The 19,054-nt window shown below is 38.8% G+C and overlaps 1 protein-coding gene across 1 annotated transcript in view; it reads left to right on the top strand.

The window, feature by feature from the left end:
- Window positions 1–19,054, top strand: part of PDE4B (phosphodiesterase 4B) — a 39,435-nt gene that overhangs the window by 9,784 nt on the left and 10,597 nt on the right. The window contains 2 exon segments of the mRNA XM_015565993.1: window positions 12,515–12,608; window positions 18,355–18,533. Coding sequence (XP_015421479.1) covers window positions 12,515–12,608; window positions 18,355–18,533 — 273 coding nt within the window.

Consider the following 19,054-nt stretch of genomic DNA (forward strand, 5'->3'; position numbering starts at 1 on the left):
AAGTAATTAAACCAATTTTTAAAATTTAGATTTAGGATGAGAAGTTTTGGCATCTGATATCTAAAAAGATAAATTTTAAATAGTTATTTTGGAAAGAAAATACTAAGAACGGAAGTTAAAATATCTTTCCAACTCAATCGTATAGCCTGTGTGCTAATGCTGATCAGACACGGCAAAGTGACGTGTTAATTTGGCAACTATCTAATGTCATTGGTCGGTTTAGACACTTTTACCAGCTGGTGAAAAAACTGTCAATGCTTGGATTCTCTCTGCTACTTAGCAGAGCTATTAGTCTAGAAAGGTGAAGTCAAGATGGTGATCTCAATTTGACCTCTTCCTACACCTTAGATAGTTTCTGCTCAGTGACCTAGATTATGCAGAGTCTCACAACTCACATATGATTTCTGGTTTCTTGGGTCAGAATACCTACATCTTGGTGGAGTTGAGTTCAACAGTCTTGGCAGCGACATATTTAGATAAAATATCAATGTAATTAATGATTTATAATTATTTGAAATCACATAAGCCTCATTTATAGTAGATGGAAACATATTTTACATGTTTAAGGATCTTAAAATGAATTTTAGTATTTGTAGAGGTCTAAGGTAAGCAGATAGTATAAATATTTTGTTGTAAAATATGTATTCAGAACTTTTAATCTAATTACTTGAAAAGGGGAGATGACTTAGGGAGACTGGATCATCTTGGTTATAATATTTATAAGAGAAATTATTCCATGCCTAAGATACGCTTGAGAGTTTTGCTTTTGGTCTTTTGATATCTGCCCATTTCTAATTATTACTTGTATTACTAAGTAGGACAAGTGAGATAAAATTTCACTTGAAAGTGAAAAGAAAAATTTTAATTTGAGGGTGGGTAAGAAAGCTTAGTGTTCTGGCTATTAGAATAAGTAAGATATAGTAGACTTGATTTAAAACACTAAAATATGTAAATGGAGATTCTTGGGGGAAGGGAATAATTTAACAGCCAAGATAATCATTTGAATAGAAGACAAAGAACTGAAAATTAAAAAAAAAATTAGATGAACATTTTAGTAGCTCCTGAAACAGTGGACTTCCAACTCCATTTCTATCCATGATGTCAGAAGATCTACTGAAAGCATTTAAGACTATAAGTAAGAAATTATTATAACTTGAGAATCAAGAAATATAGGCTTTTACCCCATCTTGATTTTCCATTGCCTAGAAAACATCTCTTTGACTCAAACACATCAGCAGCCCATATACTATGAACCTATTCCTAGTATGCTACTTGTTGGCTTTCTTTCCCCCACCTCCACCCCCACCCCCCAACTCTGCCCTAAATGCTCTGGCTTTGATCAGATTTTCATAGACCACCGTCTTACCTATCTAGTTAATATCATAGCTAACATTTCAGTTATCTGGGGTTTTAATTATATCTGCTATAGATTGCAAGTTCTTGAGGTCTGAACTTGTTTTGAATTTTTAAGACTCCATGTTTACAGTAGTAAGGCTAAACAATATCAAGGAGGCACAGGTCTATATATGTTTAACTGTAAGAAGAAAAGTATAAAGCAGTTGAAGGCTTTTTTCTGTTGGTGGTAGTTGATTTGGGGTTTATTTTAAAAAGCTCTCTGTAATTCTACTTGATTTGGTCATTTAAGATATTTATTGCCTGGCTGGTGTGGCTCAATGATTGGGCATCAACCTAGAAACAAGAGGTCACGGTTCGATTCCCAGTCAAGGCACATGCCCAGATTGCGGGCTCAATCTCCAGCAAGAGACAGCCAATCGATGATGTTTCTTTCATCCATGTTTCTATCTCTCTACCCTCTCCCCCTCTCTCTAAAAATCAATTTAAAGTAACTAACTAAATAAGTAAAGTTGGATGACATGGGGACTTTTGATAATTCACCTTTTTTTTCTTTCTTTTTTTTTTGAACAATGCTAAGATGGTTAATGATTTTACCCATATTAAAAAAGAAAATTGTTTTAGCATTTTCCAAAAAAAAATTTAAATTGATGGGCTATGCTTAGATCATCCAATGGTGATATTTCCAGTACAATGTTTCATGTCCATTTGATTGTGAGAAGCTAGGGACCTTCTGATGGGTCTCTAGTGAAATAGACTTCAACTCTTACTCTAAATATCCCACTCATAACCCAGAAGGGTCAATTTAATCAGACAGAATGCTACCTATCTACCAAGCTGAAAGGGTACAGTGCCCTCCTGTCTCAGCTCCAATCCATTGATATTGCTACTGCTGACTCCAATCTGTAATTGAGTCAGAATGATTTCAATATACCTGCATTTATTGATGCAATGGGTATGTTTTTCTTGGCCAGATCTAGTACCTTATTTATGCTCTTGATAGAGTAAGCTACCACTGAATTTTTCACTGCTGTATTTTAACACACGCAGGATCTGGTTGCACAAAATTTATTTGCATATTTCTTACCCATTGCATGGAAGCTTCTGATCCCTCATCAAGATTGACCAGTGTATTCTTTAAACATTTTTAAATTGGTATAGTTTAATTTCAGAGAATTTCTTTTCTTTTGATTGCAGTATTTTAAAATGATCTTTTATGAATATTCTTCTTTTGTATGTTTAAAGTCTTAAGATAATGCCGTTGTCCAATGCTGTATTATATTTCTGGCATCCTAAAATTTTCAAAATGAGAAAGGTCACATTTTGCTTCTCAAAAAATACCCTTCAGGGCTATAAGTAAATCCTAAAATAGGAGAACCTTGCCAAAAATAAGCAATCAAAAGCATAAACTCCTAAACGGGAATGGATTTGTGCTCATTTTTTTAAAAAAGATAAATGCATTGGGTTAAAATGAATACAATATGAGATTTTTTTATTTTTGTTTTTTTAATAAAGGAAGAAGTATTATTAGGAATAATTCAGGAGATATTTTTCTCTCCCCTCCCACCCCCATCGGAATAGAGCATTAAATAAAGGGCACTTCTCTTTAAGTGTATAAAAGTTTGTTAATTTTGCATTGCGAAATCCAAAGTAGCATCTACAGAAACACATCAGAAGAACCCTTTCCTGTCTACATAGGTTTTCACCTATATTATCGCCTAGGTTGCTCACCTTGGGGAAAGTATGAGATCCTCATTTTCAATGTGAAACCAGGATGCAAGAGAGATAACTGTATTTGTCTAACTCTTCAGCTACTAAATGGAGATGCTTAGAATCAAATCTTATTCTCTTCGCTCCAAAGTCAAATGATTTAAAAATTAAAGGTAAATTTGCAGGGTCATTTATTATATGACTTGCTAACCCAGCATATAATCATAGAGCTTGAAAGCTGAAGCTCAGCCAGGCTCCTTCTCATTTTCCAGACCTCAGTTTAGATGTTATCGCTTCTCTAATTATCCTAACTCAGTAGCTTGTTTGTTTTATAATTTGCTATCACAGTTTATAGTTTTTGGGTTTTGTGATAGAACTTAGGTTTTACTTCCTTAGACTGTAAATTTCTTGGGGACATGAATTGTGTTTACCTTGTTCACTCTTATAGTTGCAGCATTTAGAGTAGCTCTAGATACCTGGTAGGCATCCAATTAAATATTTGTTAGGTTGAATGAGAACCCCCCCCCCCTGCCCGACCCTCACTTTCTTCACAGTGACTCTTCAAAGCAGTGAGGTCATGCTCCCTGAGACTTCTCTGAAATTCAAAGGCAGATAACAGAGAACAAAGTCAACAGGGACAAATGCTCTTTCCATGTGAGCAGAACTGTGAAGCACATTTTAGTTGTTTGGTTTGGCATTAGGGTATTCGGTTTACCTTTCTCTTGAAAAGTCTGCATCCTTTGGACAAGCATCTGAGCCCTTCAGAAACTGGCAAAAGCCACTGCATACTCAGCTGGAACGGGTATTTATGAACACGTGTCTGAAAGTCAGCCACACTCCGTATCTGTTGTGTCTGGAGAATACAGCTTAGTCATTCTGCCATTGTTTGGTTATATCTTTCATTCCAGAGAAATTGCTGATACTCCTCTCACCCCTATCCCAGCCACATATTCAATTACTTTAGATATGTTACTGGATTGACCTCAACTATGGAAATCCGAGCAAAATGCATAGTTAGAGCAATTATCCTTATGTCAGGCAATTTGTGGCTATTCATGAACTCTGGTTAATACTTAAAGAGTTCTAAAGTCTTTTAATTTGAGGAAATTAGCTAAGTCATGGAATCATGAATAGATAGGGTTATCTCCAACTAGGCTTTAAAAAAATGATATGGTTTCAATACAAGGCCATTTGGAGTTATGGTTTCATTTGACAAGCTTGATCTATCTTTCTGGCAATTCTGGTTTACACTCCTTGCACTGGTGAATAATCTAAATGTCAAACAGCGAGCCAGCACCTCTATGAGTAACTCCTGTGTCATGTAATCTATATGATATAACACTGCATCACACCTGCAGCAGCATATTGTGGGAATTTTGTAGTTAATTATACAAGCTGTTGTCAACAATGAGAAGAAAAGAGTTTAGGTGCCTAAGAGCCAACCGAAACCTCCACCCAAATGCAAACCCAAGTGAAGAAGGTACCATGAGCTCATATTCTTTTAAAATTCAGAAATAAAACTCAGCCTCAAGTACAAGTCCTGTAGAATAAACTATAGTCCTACAATGGTCCCAGATACCTTGCCAATCACTTTACATATATTATTTCTAACCTTCCATTTTAATGATGGAAAAATTTAATCTCCAAGAAACTGAATAACTTGTCAAGTTTCTCAGAATAAGTTATAGTAGAGAATTTTATTTCCAGAGCCTGTTGGATGTTCAGCTGATCCTATGTCATGCAAGAATGTAGTTGGGTCTGCTCTTAGAGTCTTCTTAATGTAGTTAGACCTTCCTGGTAAAGTCAGCTTGTAACTGGAACCCCCTCTAGTTATGTATGACCTATGCATCCAACTCTGAAACTACTTTTATAAGCCTTCCATAAACAGTAAGCCTTACATCTTGGGGTGCATTGTTGTGCAAAGCATCCATCCATCTCTTCTAAATTATGGTAAATAATTATAGAGAAAACAAAATGCAAAACAAGAATAATTATCTTTTTTAATGATAAAATTGCTTAAGACTACTGTTTTTATCCTTTATGGTTTAAAATTATTTTCAAATCTCCAACCTATGGCAGAATCTTCTCAATTTGCAAGTGTGTGTCCCGTAGGGATTACCAAAAACCCAAACAGATAACATTGGCTTTTAGGGAAGGAAAGGATATGTCTGGGTAGCCCAGGTTTTCCCCTTATTTATTTGATGGTCCCAGAGTTGATCTTGAAAATTTCCAGACCAGGGGGCTGGCTCCACCCTGGGAAGCTGCTAATCCAGAAACAGTGATTTCCATGACAGGTTTTGAAGCATCCCATTATCTTTTATCTCAGAGGTATGTGAAAGTTCTGAGCTGAAATCAATATAATTAATATTTAACACAATGCATGCCAGATGATCTGTTTAAAAAGGTGAAGTAATCATCTTAAAACATGCTACGGTAGATATTTGTCGCTACAAGAAGTATTGGAAATTTTAATAAAGCGATACTTAGTGCAGGATTTTAAACAACCCAGGCTATCTTACAGAATAAAATTGGAAACCAGTTCTCAAAGACAATCACGACCAATACTTTATGGGGTTCTGAAAGGAAAGTACAGTGTTTGGGGGTGATTTCCCTGTTCTGCATCATTGCTTTCAAGTCAGCTGTGAAGTTCCGTAGGTCTTGTTTTCCACCAGTCATGAGAGGACACTACACTGGACAGTCCACGGGCCTGATCCATGGTAAGAGTTCTTATTTTAAAAATACAGTATGTTGTAGAACTTCTGGTTGTGAAATGGTTCAAAAGATCTTAGTCATCTGCTCTGGAATCACATTAACATCCCATGGCCTTAGAACTAGCTTTAGAAGTTCGGGGTTAATGATTAGCCCTTATGCACAGAAAAAGTTGTACAACAGTAAATAGAAGAAGAAAAGAATAAGTAAAGAGTGTACCTTAACTCCTTGATTTTTCTCAATTGCTAAAATGATTTTGTCATCTGTTGAAAAAAGGCCTCTCCTGTAGTTAATTACCAGAGGAGTTGTATTCAAAGTTGTATTTAAATTCTTTTGATTTTTTTTTCAGTTCTGTGTATGAAAGCACTCATGGTTTGTCCCTACTTTGACTTTTAAAATGTCACTTGAGCAGATACTTGTCCTCTAACCAGTTAATGGAATTTATTCTAGTTTAGCTTCACCATAAATGCCAGTTTTTGTTGCAGAAGTATGGTAGGGATGTTCAAGCTTGTTTTTCCTTATATTCTAACTTATTGTGGATTGCCATATCACTGGGAAGTTAAGAGAATCATTCATGTTTAGATGAGCTTCTTTCTTATTTGGCAGATGGACAGGTAGACTGACCTAACTGTATTTCCTGGTGTTCCAGGGAGTTGGTTTGCTCCAGATATTAATATAGTAGAACTTGCTTGCTAGGGTGGCCCATCATGGAACTCGAGTCTCTAGTAAAGTAGATGCTAATAGGCAAAGGCATGTTATTCCTTTCTTAACCCTGTTACAAACTCACTCCTTTCAATTTCATTTACTTCTCAAATAAGACAAACATTTCATTAAAGAAACTGGACATCAAGTTTCAAACAGATGATAAGAGTTTATAAGGGAAGGACAAAAAGGAGACAAAGGATTTAGACTCATGTTGTCAGATAATCTGAAATGTTTAGGATTGTGGAGCCCAGCTGGTGTGTCTCAGTGGTTGAGCATCGATTTATGAACCAGGAGGTCACAGTTCAATTCCCAGTCAGGACAAATGCTGGGTTGCAGACTTGATCCCCAGTAGGGGGCATAATTGTGGAAATTGTGAAGTTGAAAAAGGGCTTTAGGGAAAGTACATTACACCCGTATTTTAGTTGTTTAAATCAGATTTTGCAAAGAAAAGTGTAGGTGTTTAGAAATTAGAGTCTTTCATTTCCTGTGTCCTCATTCATTTCTTCCCATGTAAATGTATGGAAGAAGCAACTTTTTAAAAAAATCAGAAGAAACCTTAGAAATTATCCATTTTATCACTAAGGAAACTGAGCCCACACCTAAAAATTACTGAGCCCCAAGAAGTTAATTCCTCTGATCCAAGATCACACATCTGGTTAGTGCCAAACGGTCCTTCCATTTCCCACTGAACCGTGCCACTGCAGTTTCAACTCCCTTCTACCACCACTAGCGTTCTGTGACTTCAGGAGGACTGCCCAGCCCCTTCACTTTCCTGATGCCCGGGAATGCTTATGAAGTTATGACGAACAAAGTGTAAAATATGAGTCAAAATGCCGTCCCTAACAAAGTCATTGTGACTTTAATGACTTGGGCAGTTGTTTCATACTGTAAAAACAGGAAGACCCCACACAATACGGCGCCTGTCTCACAGATGGGCCCCTGCGTAGACGGCCACCCACAAGGGTGACTACTGGGCTGTTTTCCTCTCTCTTTGACGATTTTTTTTTTCATTTGCACAGTGTTCACTTACCGTTTTCATCATGAGGTTATCTGGGAGAGGAAAGTGCTTGCTTTATCTAGCCTTTGATGAGGCAGAAGAATATATTTAATCACTTAGGACTCACTCCTAAGCGTTTTTTGGGGGATCCTCTGACAAACCCAGATTAGTCTTAAAAGTAGCTTTTTCATGTGCTTGATACTAGCCCCTGGTGTTATTACTCTCCTGGATATTTTTTACTCTTAGAAACATACAAACATCAGGACTAGAATGACTTCCTGAGATCAAATTAATCACATAGGATGAGTCCACCCATCCTTATGAGAAATATAGAAAATGATGAGGTGTTCCATCACTTTAGAAGAATGTGCTTCAGGAAAAAAAAAATCTTTGTATATAGTATTGAAGCTAAAGAGAAAGGGAAGCCATAAACAAAATGTTTATATCAAGTGTAATTGAGTTTTAGCTTTTGTTACTCCAGATATTTTAAATAACTTCCCACTATTAAAGGTAGCGCCTTCAAAAAAAAAAAAAAAACCTCACATGATTTTATAGAAAAGATGTATTCTAGGCAAACAATATAGGGTGTCCCAAAAGATGCATACACACTTTAACTGATAGCTCAGTTTTGAAAATGAAATGTATTTTAATAAACAGTGCCTTTATAATTATTCAAAGTGTGCATATACATTTTTGGGACACCCTCTATTAAATCATTTATGTTGATAATATTTTTTTCTTTTTTCAAAAAAATCACTGCACTTTCTGCAGCGCTCAAGAATCTAGTGTCGGACATAAGCTGACGGAAGCATAGGAGGAATTAGTGTGACTAAGGGATCATTCACAAATGGCTTTGTGTTGAAAAGGGGCTTCAGCCATTACCTCTGGGGACATTACTTCTAGGGAGGCCCTCCCAGGCTTTTCTTGTGAAGGCAGATTCGTAACTGAAAAATAGAATCTGTATGTATCAGGCAGTAGAGACACATTTATCTTTGGCACAGTGTGCTCCTGTTTGTGGCTTTCTCTGTGGCATTGGGCAAAGTCATAATGGCCGTGTCTTGTCAGTTTTCTAACTCCTGGAGCCACGAGTTCCCCCCGAAGCTCCCTTACCTTCCTTTTTAAACCGAGTGTAAACCTCTGGGAGGATGATAAACACTTGTCTGCCTCTGTTGGAGACTTATTCTTAGGGACTGAAGCATTTCTGACTTGGGTTGTTTTTCTCAGTCCTGTTGAGAGGTTGCTTTCTTGGAAATACTGGTTGCTGGTAACTAACGTGTCCGGACTGTAGGAGGCTGCCGCACACTGACCACGGCGTCCTGACAGGCTCAGGCTGGGCGGCTGAGATCCGAAAATCAGACCTCACTCTGGTTTCACGTTGGAGAGGTGAAGTCACTTCGCAAGACGGTTACAGAGAACTGAGGACGACAGGCGAGATTCGTCTGGCATGTCACTGCTCAACAGAAGAACTCCCATCTGGGAGTCAGACACCGAAAACCCAACGAAGCTGGGCGCCCCAGCTGCCTCCTCAGCCTTAACCTCAAGCACAATTCAGATCTATTCCATGCCTTGATCATGCTAACTGGACTCCTGGGCCAGCGCTGATCATGCTAACTGGACTCCTGGGCCAGAGCGTTTTTTTTTTATTTTTCACTGCTATATCTATAATCTAAAAGGTCCCCCTGTCTGCGCCTCAGAGGCCCTGTCTGCCTTCCTTCGTGGGTGCAGAGCACAACATAAACGGGCCCTTCATAAATGCTTTTTGATGAGAGCAATGATTGCCTTAGTCAGTGTGGTTGGGCCCTCCCTGACGAAGGAGGAAAACCAACGGCTGTTGCTACGTAATAACATTTAAAGGGCTGGGCCGGGTTCTGACACTGAGTGACCGCCATTTGCGTACTTCATTATGTGTGTTTTACTGTTGCCTTAGGATGACTTGTGTTTTGGTGGCATTTCCATGCCTCCAGCAAAAGGCTGGCAGAACTATTTTAGGCATGAGAAGGTGATATTCATCTGTGAACTACTTACAGGAGTTAGCCCCTTCTGTAAGCTATGCGGGAAAGGTGAGAAGTTTGGTTTATTTTTCAGCCCTGTAACTGAGAGCCACTTCCCTGCTCCCGCATTGGGACCGATTGACAATGTATGCCACAGGGTCCTGCGACAATGGGAGGTGATAGAAAGAAAGTAAGGATAAGCGTCTTTGCCTTACTACTCTTTTATGTTTGAATTTCTACCTGCTCCTATATTCTGAGCTCAGGGGCCAGTACCACTGATAAAGAACTTGTCCAACTCTCTCCAAACCCTTAACTGTTGTGGGTAACGAACATGCTCTCATATAGCTGACTATTTCTGCTAGGATGTAAGTTCAGTAAAAGCATGAGAAGTTTTTTTGTTTTTTTTTTATTTTTCACTGCTATATCTTCAGTCACTCTTTGCCTGGCACATATTAGGAGTTTAATAAATATTTAGCAAATACATGATAACATGATATGATTAAAACAGAACAAACCTTTTTGACTCCAAAAATCTTTCTAAATATTGCAGAGACCAAAGGAACCAAAATGAGGATAATTCCTTGAATGTTACATTTGGCTACGACTGTCACAGACTTTTTTTAAACAAAAAAAAAAATCATCCGTCTCTGTGCTTTTCCTACGATTTTTTTTCCAAGTAAAGCTTGCTTCTTTGCAAAATTCAGCTGATCAGTCAAAGCAGGGAAACCCATCTTTTCCAGCTTCTAAGTCTTTCGTGTAAGCGCCTGTCTTTTGAGAACTGAAAATGAGATGCCAGTTACTTGATTACATCTTAAAAACCAAGTAACGTGGAACTTACGACAGTCACCTGGAATTCAAAATGGCACAAAGGTCCAGTTAGTAAAACACAGGAGCTGAGGTGTTGTCTTCAGAAATCCCTGGTTACTGTTACTGCCATATTGTCTCATGGGGAAACACACATACGCAAGCAGCGTTGCCCCGAGGGGATGACTGCGCCTCTTTGAGAACCGTGCACGGTGCAGCCGGCCAGTGGGCAGCAATACTGACTTGCATTGGCTTCGCCTCAAAAGGCCTGGTCTCCTGGGCACAGGCAGCGGCATGATGGGGCTTGGATGCTTGAAGTGAAGCCATTGTCAGTGCAGGATGCTCATTTGAAAGGGGAATGCCTCACAGGAAAGAGAGCCAATTGTGTGTGTGTTGGGATGTTGTACTTGAACTCCTGGGAGTCCCAGGATGAGGTGACAGAGAGAAGAAAGCAGGGAGTAGGGTCGCCCTGGGTAGGGACTAGTCTCAGATCCTCTTGCCTGTTCTCTAACACTGACAAGGAGGGGGTGGGGAAATGCCTGCGGGAAAGGAATGACTTTCTCAACATGCCTTAGCTTGCTAAAATTAAGTAGAAATAAATTTAACTCCTAAATATTTCTAACATGAATTAGAAGATGTAACACTGCAATACCAAAAAAACATAGAACTACAAATCATTCTCCATTCATGCAGCAAATAATATCTTGTATTTCCGAACACACTCCAGATCCTAGATCAAAGGTTAAATGTGCTTAATTTGTTGAATGCCATCCAATATGTGTATTAACGAGCTGATAAAGTGCAGAAAACTGCCTTCTGCATATGAAGTACTTTTAAAAGGTAATAATTCTTTCCCAGGTGTCATTGTAAAAGAAGGCTAAATGCATTGGCACACTGTTGGTGAGCAAAAAACTCCCCCCAAAAAAATGTTTTTTAAAAATTATTTTTGTAGAACAAAAGCCTTGTCTGAAAACAGCCATCGTCTCAATCCCTTTTATTTTTTATTTAAATGCTCAGAAAGTAAATTAATCACCATCACTGTGAAACCCTAAGAGTGGCTGAGCTCTGTGCAGAGGCTGTCTGCAGAGTGTTGGTCTCTGCAGAGGAGAGAGGGTTAAGAACACCCAGTTGAATGGGGGAGGGTACTGACTTCAGATTTACTTAAATATTCATGGGGCTTCCTCCATTTTAATCTTCTCCTTTTAAAAAGATGGCTGTGTTTCCCAGTCTCCCAACCCCTCAGGAAAGAAGAATTGCTCCTTCCTTGCAGAGTTCAGCTGAGCAGGAGTAAGCGAGGGTGGAACCCCCTTCGGCCACTAGGACTGTTCATAATTTATAAGGGCTGCACACCAGCCAGCTGAATCCACTCGGACAGGCTCTTGTTCCTGCAATTCCCGATTTCATTCCTCTCTCTGCCAGAAAAGAAGGCACAGGCTTCTTGCAAGAATGGAGTGCGAAGATGGGCTTTGTTTGGATTAGGAAATGCCTTAAGTTTTGGAGGCTTTGTCTTTTATAAGTTTTGATTATTTTAGCACCGAATGTGCAAGGCTTTCCTGATTGCTCTCTCAGAACTGTGAATTCTTTCAAAGGGATCTGTGGACTGTGGCAAGGAGAGCACTCCAAAATGCCTGAGGCAAACTATTTGTTATCTGTATCTTGGGGTTACATCAAGGTGGGTCCATCTGATTCTGTTCTGTGTCTTTTGTAGAATTTGAAACATTTATCTCTGCATGTTTACTGTGAAGTAGAAAATTCTAAAATAAGGGCATGTTATATGACATTGTATTAAAATAAACTGGGCTGTCTTTTTACTCAACACTATTTTTAAAGGCTGCTCCCCCATCCCTCTTTGTTTTCCCTTAAACTTTTTACATATAATCTCCTCCCACTATGCAGGTTATTAATTCGTATTTTAGAGTTGATTTTCAGTAAATGTGTTTTAAAATAGTCTTACATTTTCAAGTGAAACTATCTGGACCTCTATTAAGATTCTTTTTCCTATGTTTGCATCTTCAAAAGAAACAAAACGTTAATTCTAAGAAATCTAAGAAAACCTCTTTTTCCTAGGATGCCCTTGGAATAATTTAGTATGAAAAGGGTGTTGTATTTCGTAGAAACAGCATCATTTATCTCATGGTATCTGCTTATCCAAACTCTTGGCTCTTAGACAGCCAAGTTGTAAACATGTACAGTGACCATTTGTTAGTTTTTAGGTGGTTAATACATTTTTGTTCTTCATTCACAGTTCAAAAGGAAGCTGAACCGGGAGCTGACACACCTGTCAGAAATGAGCCGCTCAGGGAACCAGGTTTCTGAATACATTTCAAATACTTTCTTAGGTAAGATGCTAACCGGAAACCTCTTTCATAACTGGGATTTTTTCAGTATTAACCTCTGCATGAACACCCCTAGGTGAGATTTAAATGAAGTAAAGTCATAGAAAAACAAATCCATTTAAAATAAGAACTAAGGACAGCCTTTAAGGGGAAAATTTGAGCAGGAAGATATTGGAAAAAAAGAATAAAAATATCCATCAAAGACAAAAGTCTTTGATGGGCTAAGTATATTTTTATGGACCTCAGATCACCCCTTATCTACCCACCTGCTTCCATCTCTGCCAAGACCTCTGAAGAGATAGGAGTGAGGGTGTTAATCACCCAAACTCTCAGGACAACTCCATTGGCTCCAGGATGTGGTATTCCTTAAATTCTTCCACTATCTGGGCTTTGAGCAAAAGGTTTCCTCTCAGGTGGTTTGCACGAAATGTGTTTGGTGAATACTATGGTAACTTGGCCCAAGAGGATAGGCTTTGGAAATAATTTGGCTATTGCGTTGCTAAGTATTTCTTAAAGTTAAATGGGGATGGGGGGTGGGGGGAATCTTCTTATCTGAAAGATTTGTTCCCCTGCAAGCAGCATTGTTATCTTCCCAATCTGATGCTTTATCTATTATGCTCTGTAGTCACATTGCTGGTATTTTGGTATTTAACACATGACACGGGAAAAGGTTTGTATCAATGATTCCTTAATTACTGCAAACATCCTGTTTGATTACTAGGCATTTCTGATCTCATGTTTACAGCCATCCTATTGTATAATGAACTTATTTGGGCTATTTTTCTTTAATGAGGCCTGTAGGATTTGCAAATCTACTTCCAAGTGAATGGGTAGCATTTAGATCAGTGGTTCCCAACCTTCCTAATGCCGCAACCCTTAAATACAGTTCCTCATGTTGTGGTGACCCCCAACCATAAAATTATTTCCGTTGCTACTTCATAAGTGTAATTTTGCTACTGTAAACAATATGTAATTATATATGTGTTTTCTGATGGTCTTAGGCGACCCCTGTGAAAGGGTCGTTCGACCCCCAAAGGGGTCGCGACCCACAGGTTGAGAACCCCTGATTTAGATTCTGATTCTGTGGACTTGCAGTTACCCCTGAATTATGCTTGTTCCCAGAACTCCACTTTCCAGGGAGATGACCCATTCTTACAGCTGAGCATCACACCTCCCTACTTTTCTGCACACCATTAAATCAATGAGCATTTGCCTTGATGCCTTATGGAAACACATTCCTCTTCTGCTTTTATTTTAGAAAATCAATCCTATTGGTCTAATACCAGGGCAGTTCCTGCTATCAGCAGATCAATCTTAGAGCAGCCTGGTGCAAAGCTCAGGGAATTACTCTGTAGCCGATGGGCACCTGACGATTAGCAAGTGCCTTCCCAGCTGTTTCCAGTGTGTGGGAATCTGCAGTAGCCGGTCTCCTCCAGCTGCGGTTGTGTCAGGCCTCTGTCAGAGAACAAAGGAGAAGAATTTTTCAGACATCTGAACTCCAAGGGGTGGCTAGAATCTAATGGAACAGAAAGCACCATATACTAATTCCTTTCTTCCCCAGCATCTCCCCTTTATTCCTTGGAAGCCAGGTGTCTTCCCCTGCCCATTTGTGGTGTACTCCGTTCCGTGCAACACCCAATTATTTTTCATAAGCTGGGAACTGTCGTAGGGACATGGTATAGGTTAATGACTGAGGGAGAGAAGGATAAAATCAATATGTGCAGGAATTCATTTTTGATTTCATACTCATTGCATTTCTATGAAAATATCAGGGCTCTTCTGCTCATGACTAGAGAAAAGCTGCATGAAGTCCCCGAGCTCCTCATCATCCAAGTCTGCACCTAAGCAGACCTCGTCACTGTCATTTCTTTCACTACCCACTTGCCAAGGACAACAAGCATATTTTAGAAGCTAATTAATGTCTCCTTGTCATCAAAGGCTAGTAGCGAGTGAGAAGGCTGATGAGAAAATAAAGATGAGTCCTCTGTTTCAACACTTTCTGTCTCAAGAGCAGCCAATGTCAATTTTCTGTCAAGCATTCCATTTGCTGTTTAGGCACATCTCTTGAGAACACGTTGCTGAGGAAGGTTGTTACAGATTCAGCATGAGGAGGGTGGTGTGTGTGAGAGTGTGTATGTGTGTGTGTGCGTGTGTGCATGCATGAGGTAGACCTATTCAAACAGACTAGAGAGACAGATTAAAATGGTAAATATTCTTGGGAAAATATCCTATAAACATAGGATGCATCAGTTGCCTCATCTGTAAAATGGGAGCATTGGAACAGCTGCCACCCCAGAGCCCTTCCAACTCTTAACATTCTATGACTCTGGTATAAATGGCGTTTATCTGTCTTGCTAAACATACCTGGCAGCCTGAATTTTCTGCAATAGACTGTAGATTTGCAACTTGACGATCTTAAAAAGTAAGCAAACAAACAAACAAACAAAGCTTGTCTCCAAACTGCAAATTCAGGACAAGGAGCCCTTAGGCCTATCTTGTGAGCTTAGTGCATACTCCTGGAGGACCATGAGTGAAGCCTTCTTCACAAACTGTCAGATCTGCAAGGAACTTGAATGGCCTTGTAATCCAGTTCCCTCATTTTACGGGAGAGAAAACTGAGGCCTAGAAGAGCAAAGTGATTCCACCAAGATTACTTGACTAATATGTTCCTGAGTCAGAACTAAAACTTGACTCTCTTGACTCCTAGACCTAAATGTCCCGTCACTTCTTTAATTAGGAAGGAAGCCTATTCAGAACTCAGAACATAAAGAAGAAAATCACATTGAAGGGTATTTAAGTAATATTCATTTTTTTGGAGAAAAGTCTTTAGAAATCAGGATTGTTGGACCTAAAAATAAAAAGGTTTATTAATAGTTTCCAGTAATCTTAAAAGGTCTTGTTAGAGCAAAGATACCATCTCAGTGAGAGCAAACTGAGTAGGCCTTAGCAATTTAAGTTAAACTTGAAGAGCAATATTTCAATAGGAGTCATTGAATGCTAAAATGGGTCATCAGAGGGAGGGAATCCCTTACTCCAGGGATCTGTGACTTGTATTCTATTTCCATCAACAGGGTATTGTCCAGATGATTCAAAATGTAGTCAGGAGACCATTTACCACTGTGGGCACTTCTTAATGCTCTTATATGGGCTCCAGGTTTCTGGAATAAGAAGAAATAAAGCAGGACCTACAGGGAGGGAGCATAGATAAAGCAAGATACTTAGATGTGGTCTTACAATTTAGTTAATATTTTTACAAACAGTGAAAAGCTATCCTTTTAAATCAGCTTCTTACTACTCAAAAACTAAAACACAGAATTTTCAAGGTGTAAGGAAAAATAACTTAGGAACTTTGCACAATCAAATGCTGTGATCTAGCAAGAAAAGCACCTCCAATTATGCTATTAGCCAAATTTTGACATTTTTTGCATCTTTTTTGTTTGTTTGTTTGTTTGTTTTATATGGGTCCATAATTTCCCCTCTGTAATCTGACCATTCTGTAAATGTAAATTCACTAAGTGTTTATTGTGATTTTTGAGCCTGTGTTTTAGGTTATTTCCACATTGTGCTGGCTAAGCATGTAACAGAGGAAATTCAGAATAGGGAAAAGCATGTAACAGAGGAAATTCAGAATAGGGAAACCTATCAGTTGTTCCAATGCCTGCTTAGGGAAACACCCATGAATGCCCAGTTGGCACTGTGTGAATAATGGCTTTCTTCTTTATTGTAATGTTCTCTACATAGACACAGTGGTGGTTCAGCTCAGTTACTCACTGCTGCTGGGAATCTTTAATTAAGCAAAGGGGGAAAGTTGCTAGTCCCACTGGAGGGTTTTATATCTGTGGTGGCATGGGAGAATCCAACAGCCAAACATGAGGAATGGTGAAGGATGGTGGTTGGGAGAGGCATGGGCTATTGTGACCTTGCCTTTTAGCAAAAGTAGTAATTATTAAGAATGAAGTGACAGGGAGAAAAGTAATTTCAAAAATAACATAATCTGTCATTTTTAATGTCAGAGATTGTGAGACCAGAAAGAGATTTTTTTTTTACAGGAACCTCAAGGCCTGGGTTCTGTGCTATTAAATCACTGTATCTGGAACACAGTAATTGCAAAATAAATATCTGTTGAATAAATCACCCTTTGAGCTTGGGCAAGTTGCTGACTTCATCTGAAAAGTCAGAATGTGGTATTATTATTGGTTCCCAAACTTGGCTCTGACCATCACAGTCACTTGGGAAGCTTTTCAAAAGCACTGGTTCGGGAGGACTGGGTGGGGCTCATAAATCTGTATTTTTTGAAAGTTTCCTGAATGCTTCTGATGCTAAACCAGGTTGGAAACCCCTAAACCCATAGAAATGACCAGTAAAATTCCTCCACAACCCAAAGTCATAGTAAGGCTGATGCGTCTAGGAGCTCCTGGGCACCTAGAGATGTTACTGCTGCTGGGGAGAGAGAACACCCCTGCTCCAGCCCTACAGCCGGGTGCTGAGGTGTACATGACAGCTGCTTCTGTCTGCCTGTGCTTGCGTTGCTTTGATGAGTTGTCCCCAGGGCCCCGTGAGCAGGCAGAGGTCTCTGGGGAGAACATGTGACTATGCTATCATCTGTGAGAATTGAAAGCAAACAGTCTAGATCCAGCATGCCAACTGGAAACATGTCATTTTCAAATGGAGAAATTGTATTTGTACTTATTTTCACTGTAAAAAGCAGAGATAAATGCGGGAACTTTTGAAAGCTGCGTTAACTCTTTCAGTCACGGGTATCATTTAGTTCAATGAAATAGCTGTTAAGCTATTTACTAAATTATTGCTCAATGCACTTCCAGGCATCCCTATGGCCTGAAAGAGTCAATGCATTTTTCAGAAGTACTCAAGATACATCGCCCTGTGAAGTGAAATGAAATATTTGATTGCAGATATTTTTAATAACATACTATAGAGAAAAGTTCTTCTACAAGACATGATTTTTTTCAGTAATTCTAGCTCTACTGTTACCTTTTAGCAGAATTTTTTAAAAGATTAAATGAGATGATCATAAATTTTAAATAAGCATAAATATTTTCATCAATGTAATGCCTGTTACAAATGATAGTCAGTGTTTATTATTATTTTAATAAAATTAATAGACCAAAGGCATAAAGTAAAGCTGAAATTATAGTCTTCCTCCTTCTAATCCTCAAATGGTAATAAACCAAGGTTTTAAAGTAATTATTTGAAGTAATTATTTATTTCTCTAACATACATTCTGTTTATCTAAACTAGAATTATAAATTATATCCAGCTAAAGTTATATGGATCTTTTAAATTAAAAATTAATGCACATATAATAAAATGAGCAGAACATAAAGCCTTTTTTTAGTAACCTGGTCTTGGCTGCATCAAACTTTTCTGTTATACAAACATATAAGTTATTAACTTAAAAAATCACGTATAAATATTGATGCCCCAGCAATGTACAAGTGTAATTCTCCTAAACTAGACTGCAGACAGAAGAGCTGGGATTGAGTTTTACCTCTGCCACTTCTTAGGCAACTTATTTAGCTCCTCTGGGCCTCAGTTCTCCCAGGAATAAAATGGAGCAAAATATTTTTCCTATCTACTTCACAAGATGGTGCTGAAGATCAAGTGAGATAATGCATGGCAGCTCTTTATAAGATGCTTGGGAATTGTTTTGCATATTACAAAAACAACTGATTGGATGTGGTTCTCAGTGACACTCATAGAGTCTGAAAAACGTATCCTTTTGTTGCAGACAAGCAGAATGATGTGGAGATTCCATCTCCCACCCAGAAGGACAGAGAGAAAAAGAAAAAGCAGCAGCTCATGACACAGATAAGCGGAGTGAAGAAACTGATGCATAGTTCAAGCTTAAACAATACAAGCATCTCACGCTTTGGAGTCAACACAGAAAATGAAGATCATCTAGCCAAGGTGGGTATGTGCTGGGGGTGTGTGCATGTAGCTGTCTGCTTCACAGCAGCTTAAAACTACCTGCTAGGAAATAGTAGTGTTCTCTTTGCTTTATTATTAAATTGTATGATAAGGAAGCTGGTATGGCCTCCTTGTCCACTGATGAGCACCTAATTAAAGACTCTTTTTCTATATCAGAGGGCCTTTATTAAAAAAACAACAACAACCTCAAATAGGATTTGTAAATGGATAGTTCCTCATGAGTGAGAATCCTACTGAAAGTTCACTAAAAGAATACACAGGGAGGCCAGTGGGCAGGATTGAGTTTTCCAGAGAACATTTTGAGGACTGTATGCCAAAGAACAATGGGAAAATCTGATCTGGTTGGCAGAGCTAGCGAGGAAATGAGAGAAATTAACAGCACTGACCCTTGAACCCAAACCCCAGTAGTGGAGGAAGGCACAGAAACAGTTTAGACATGAGTTAGGAGGCTGTATAAGGTAGAATGCTGAGGTCCTCCGAGCCTTGTGAAAAGGGAAAGA

The sequence above is a fragment of the Myotis davidii genome, unplaced genomic scaffold (assembly GCF_000327345.1).
Source record: "Myotis davidii unplaced genomic scaffold, ASM32734v1 scaffold122, whole genome shotgun sequence".
Classification (NCBI taxonomy): domain Eukaryota; kingdom Metazoa; phylum Chordata; class Mammalia; order Chiroptera; family Vespertilionidae; genus Myotis; species Myotis davidii.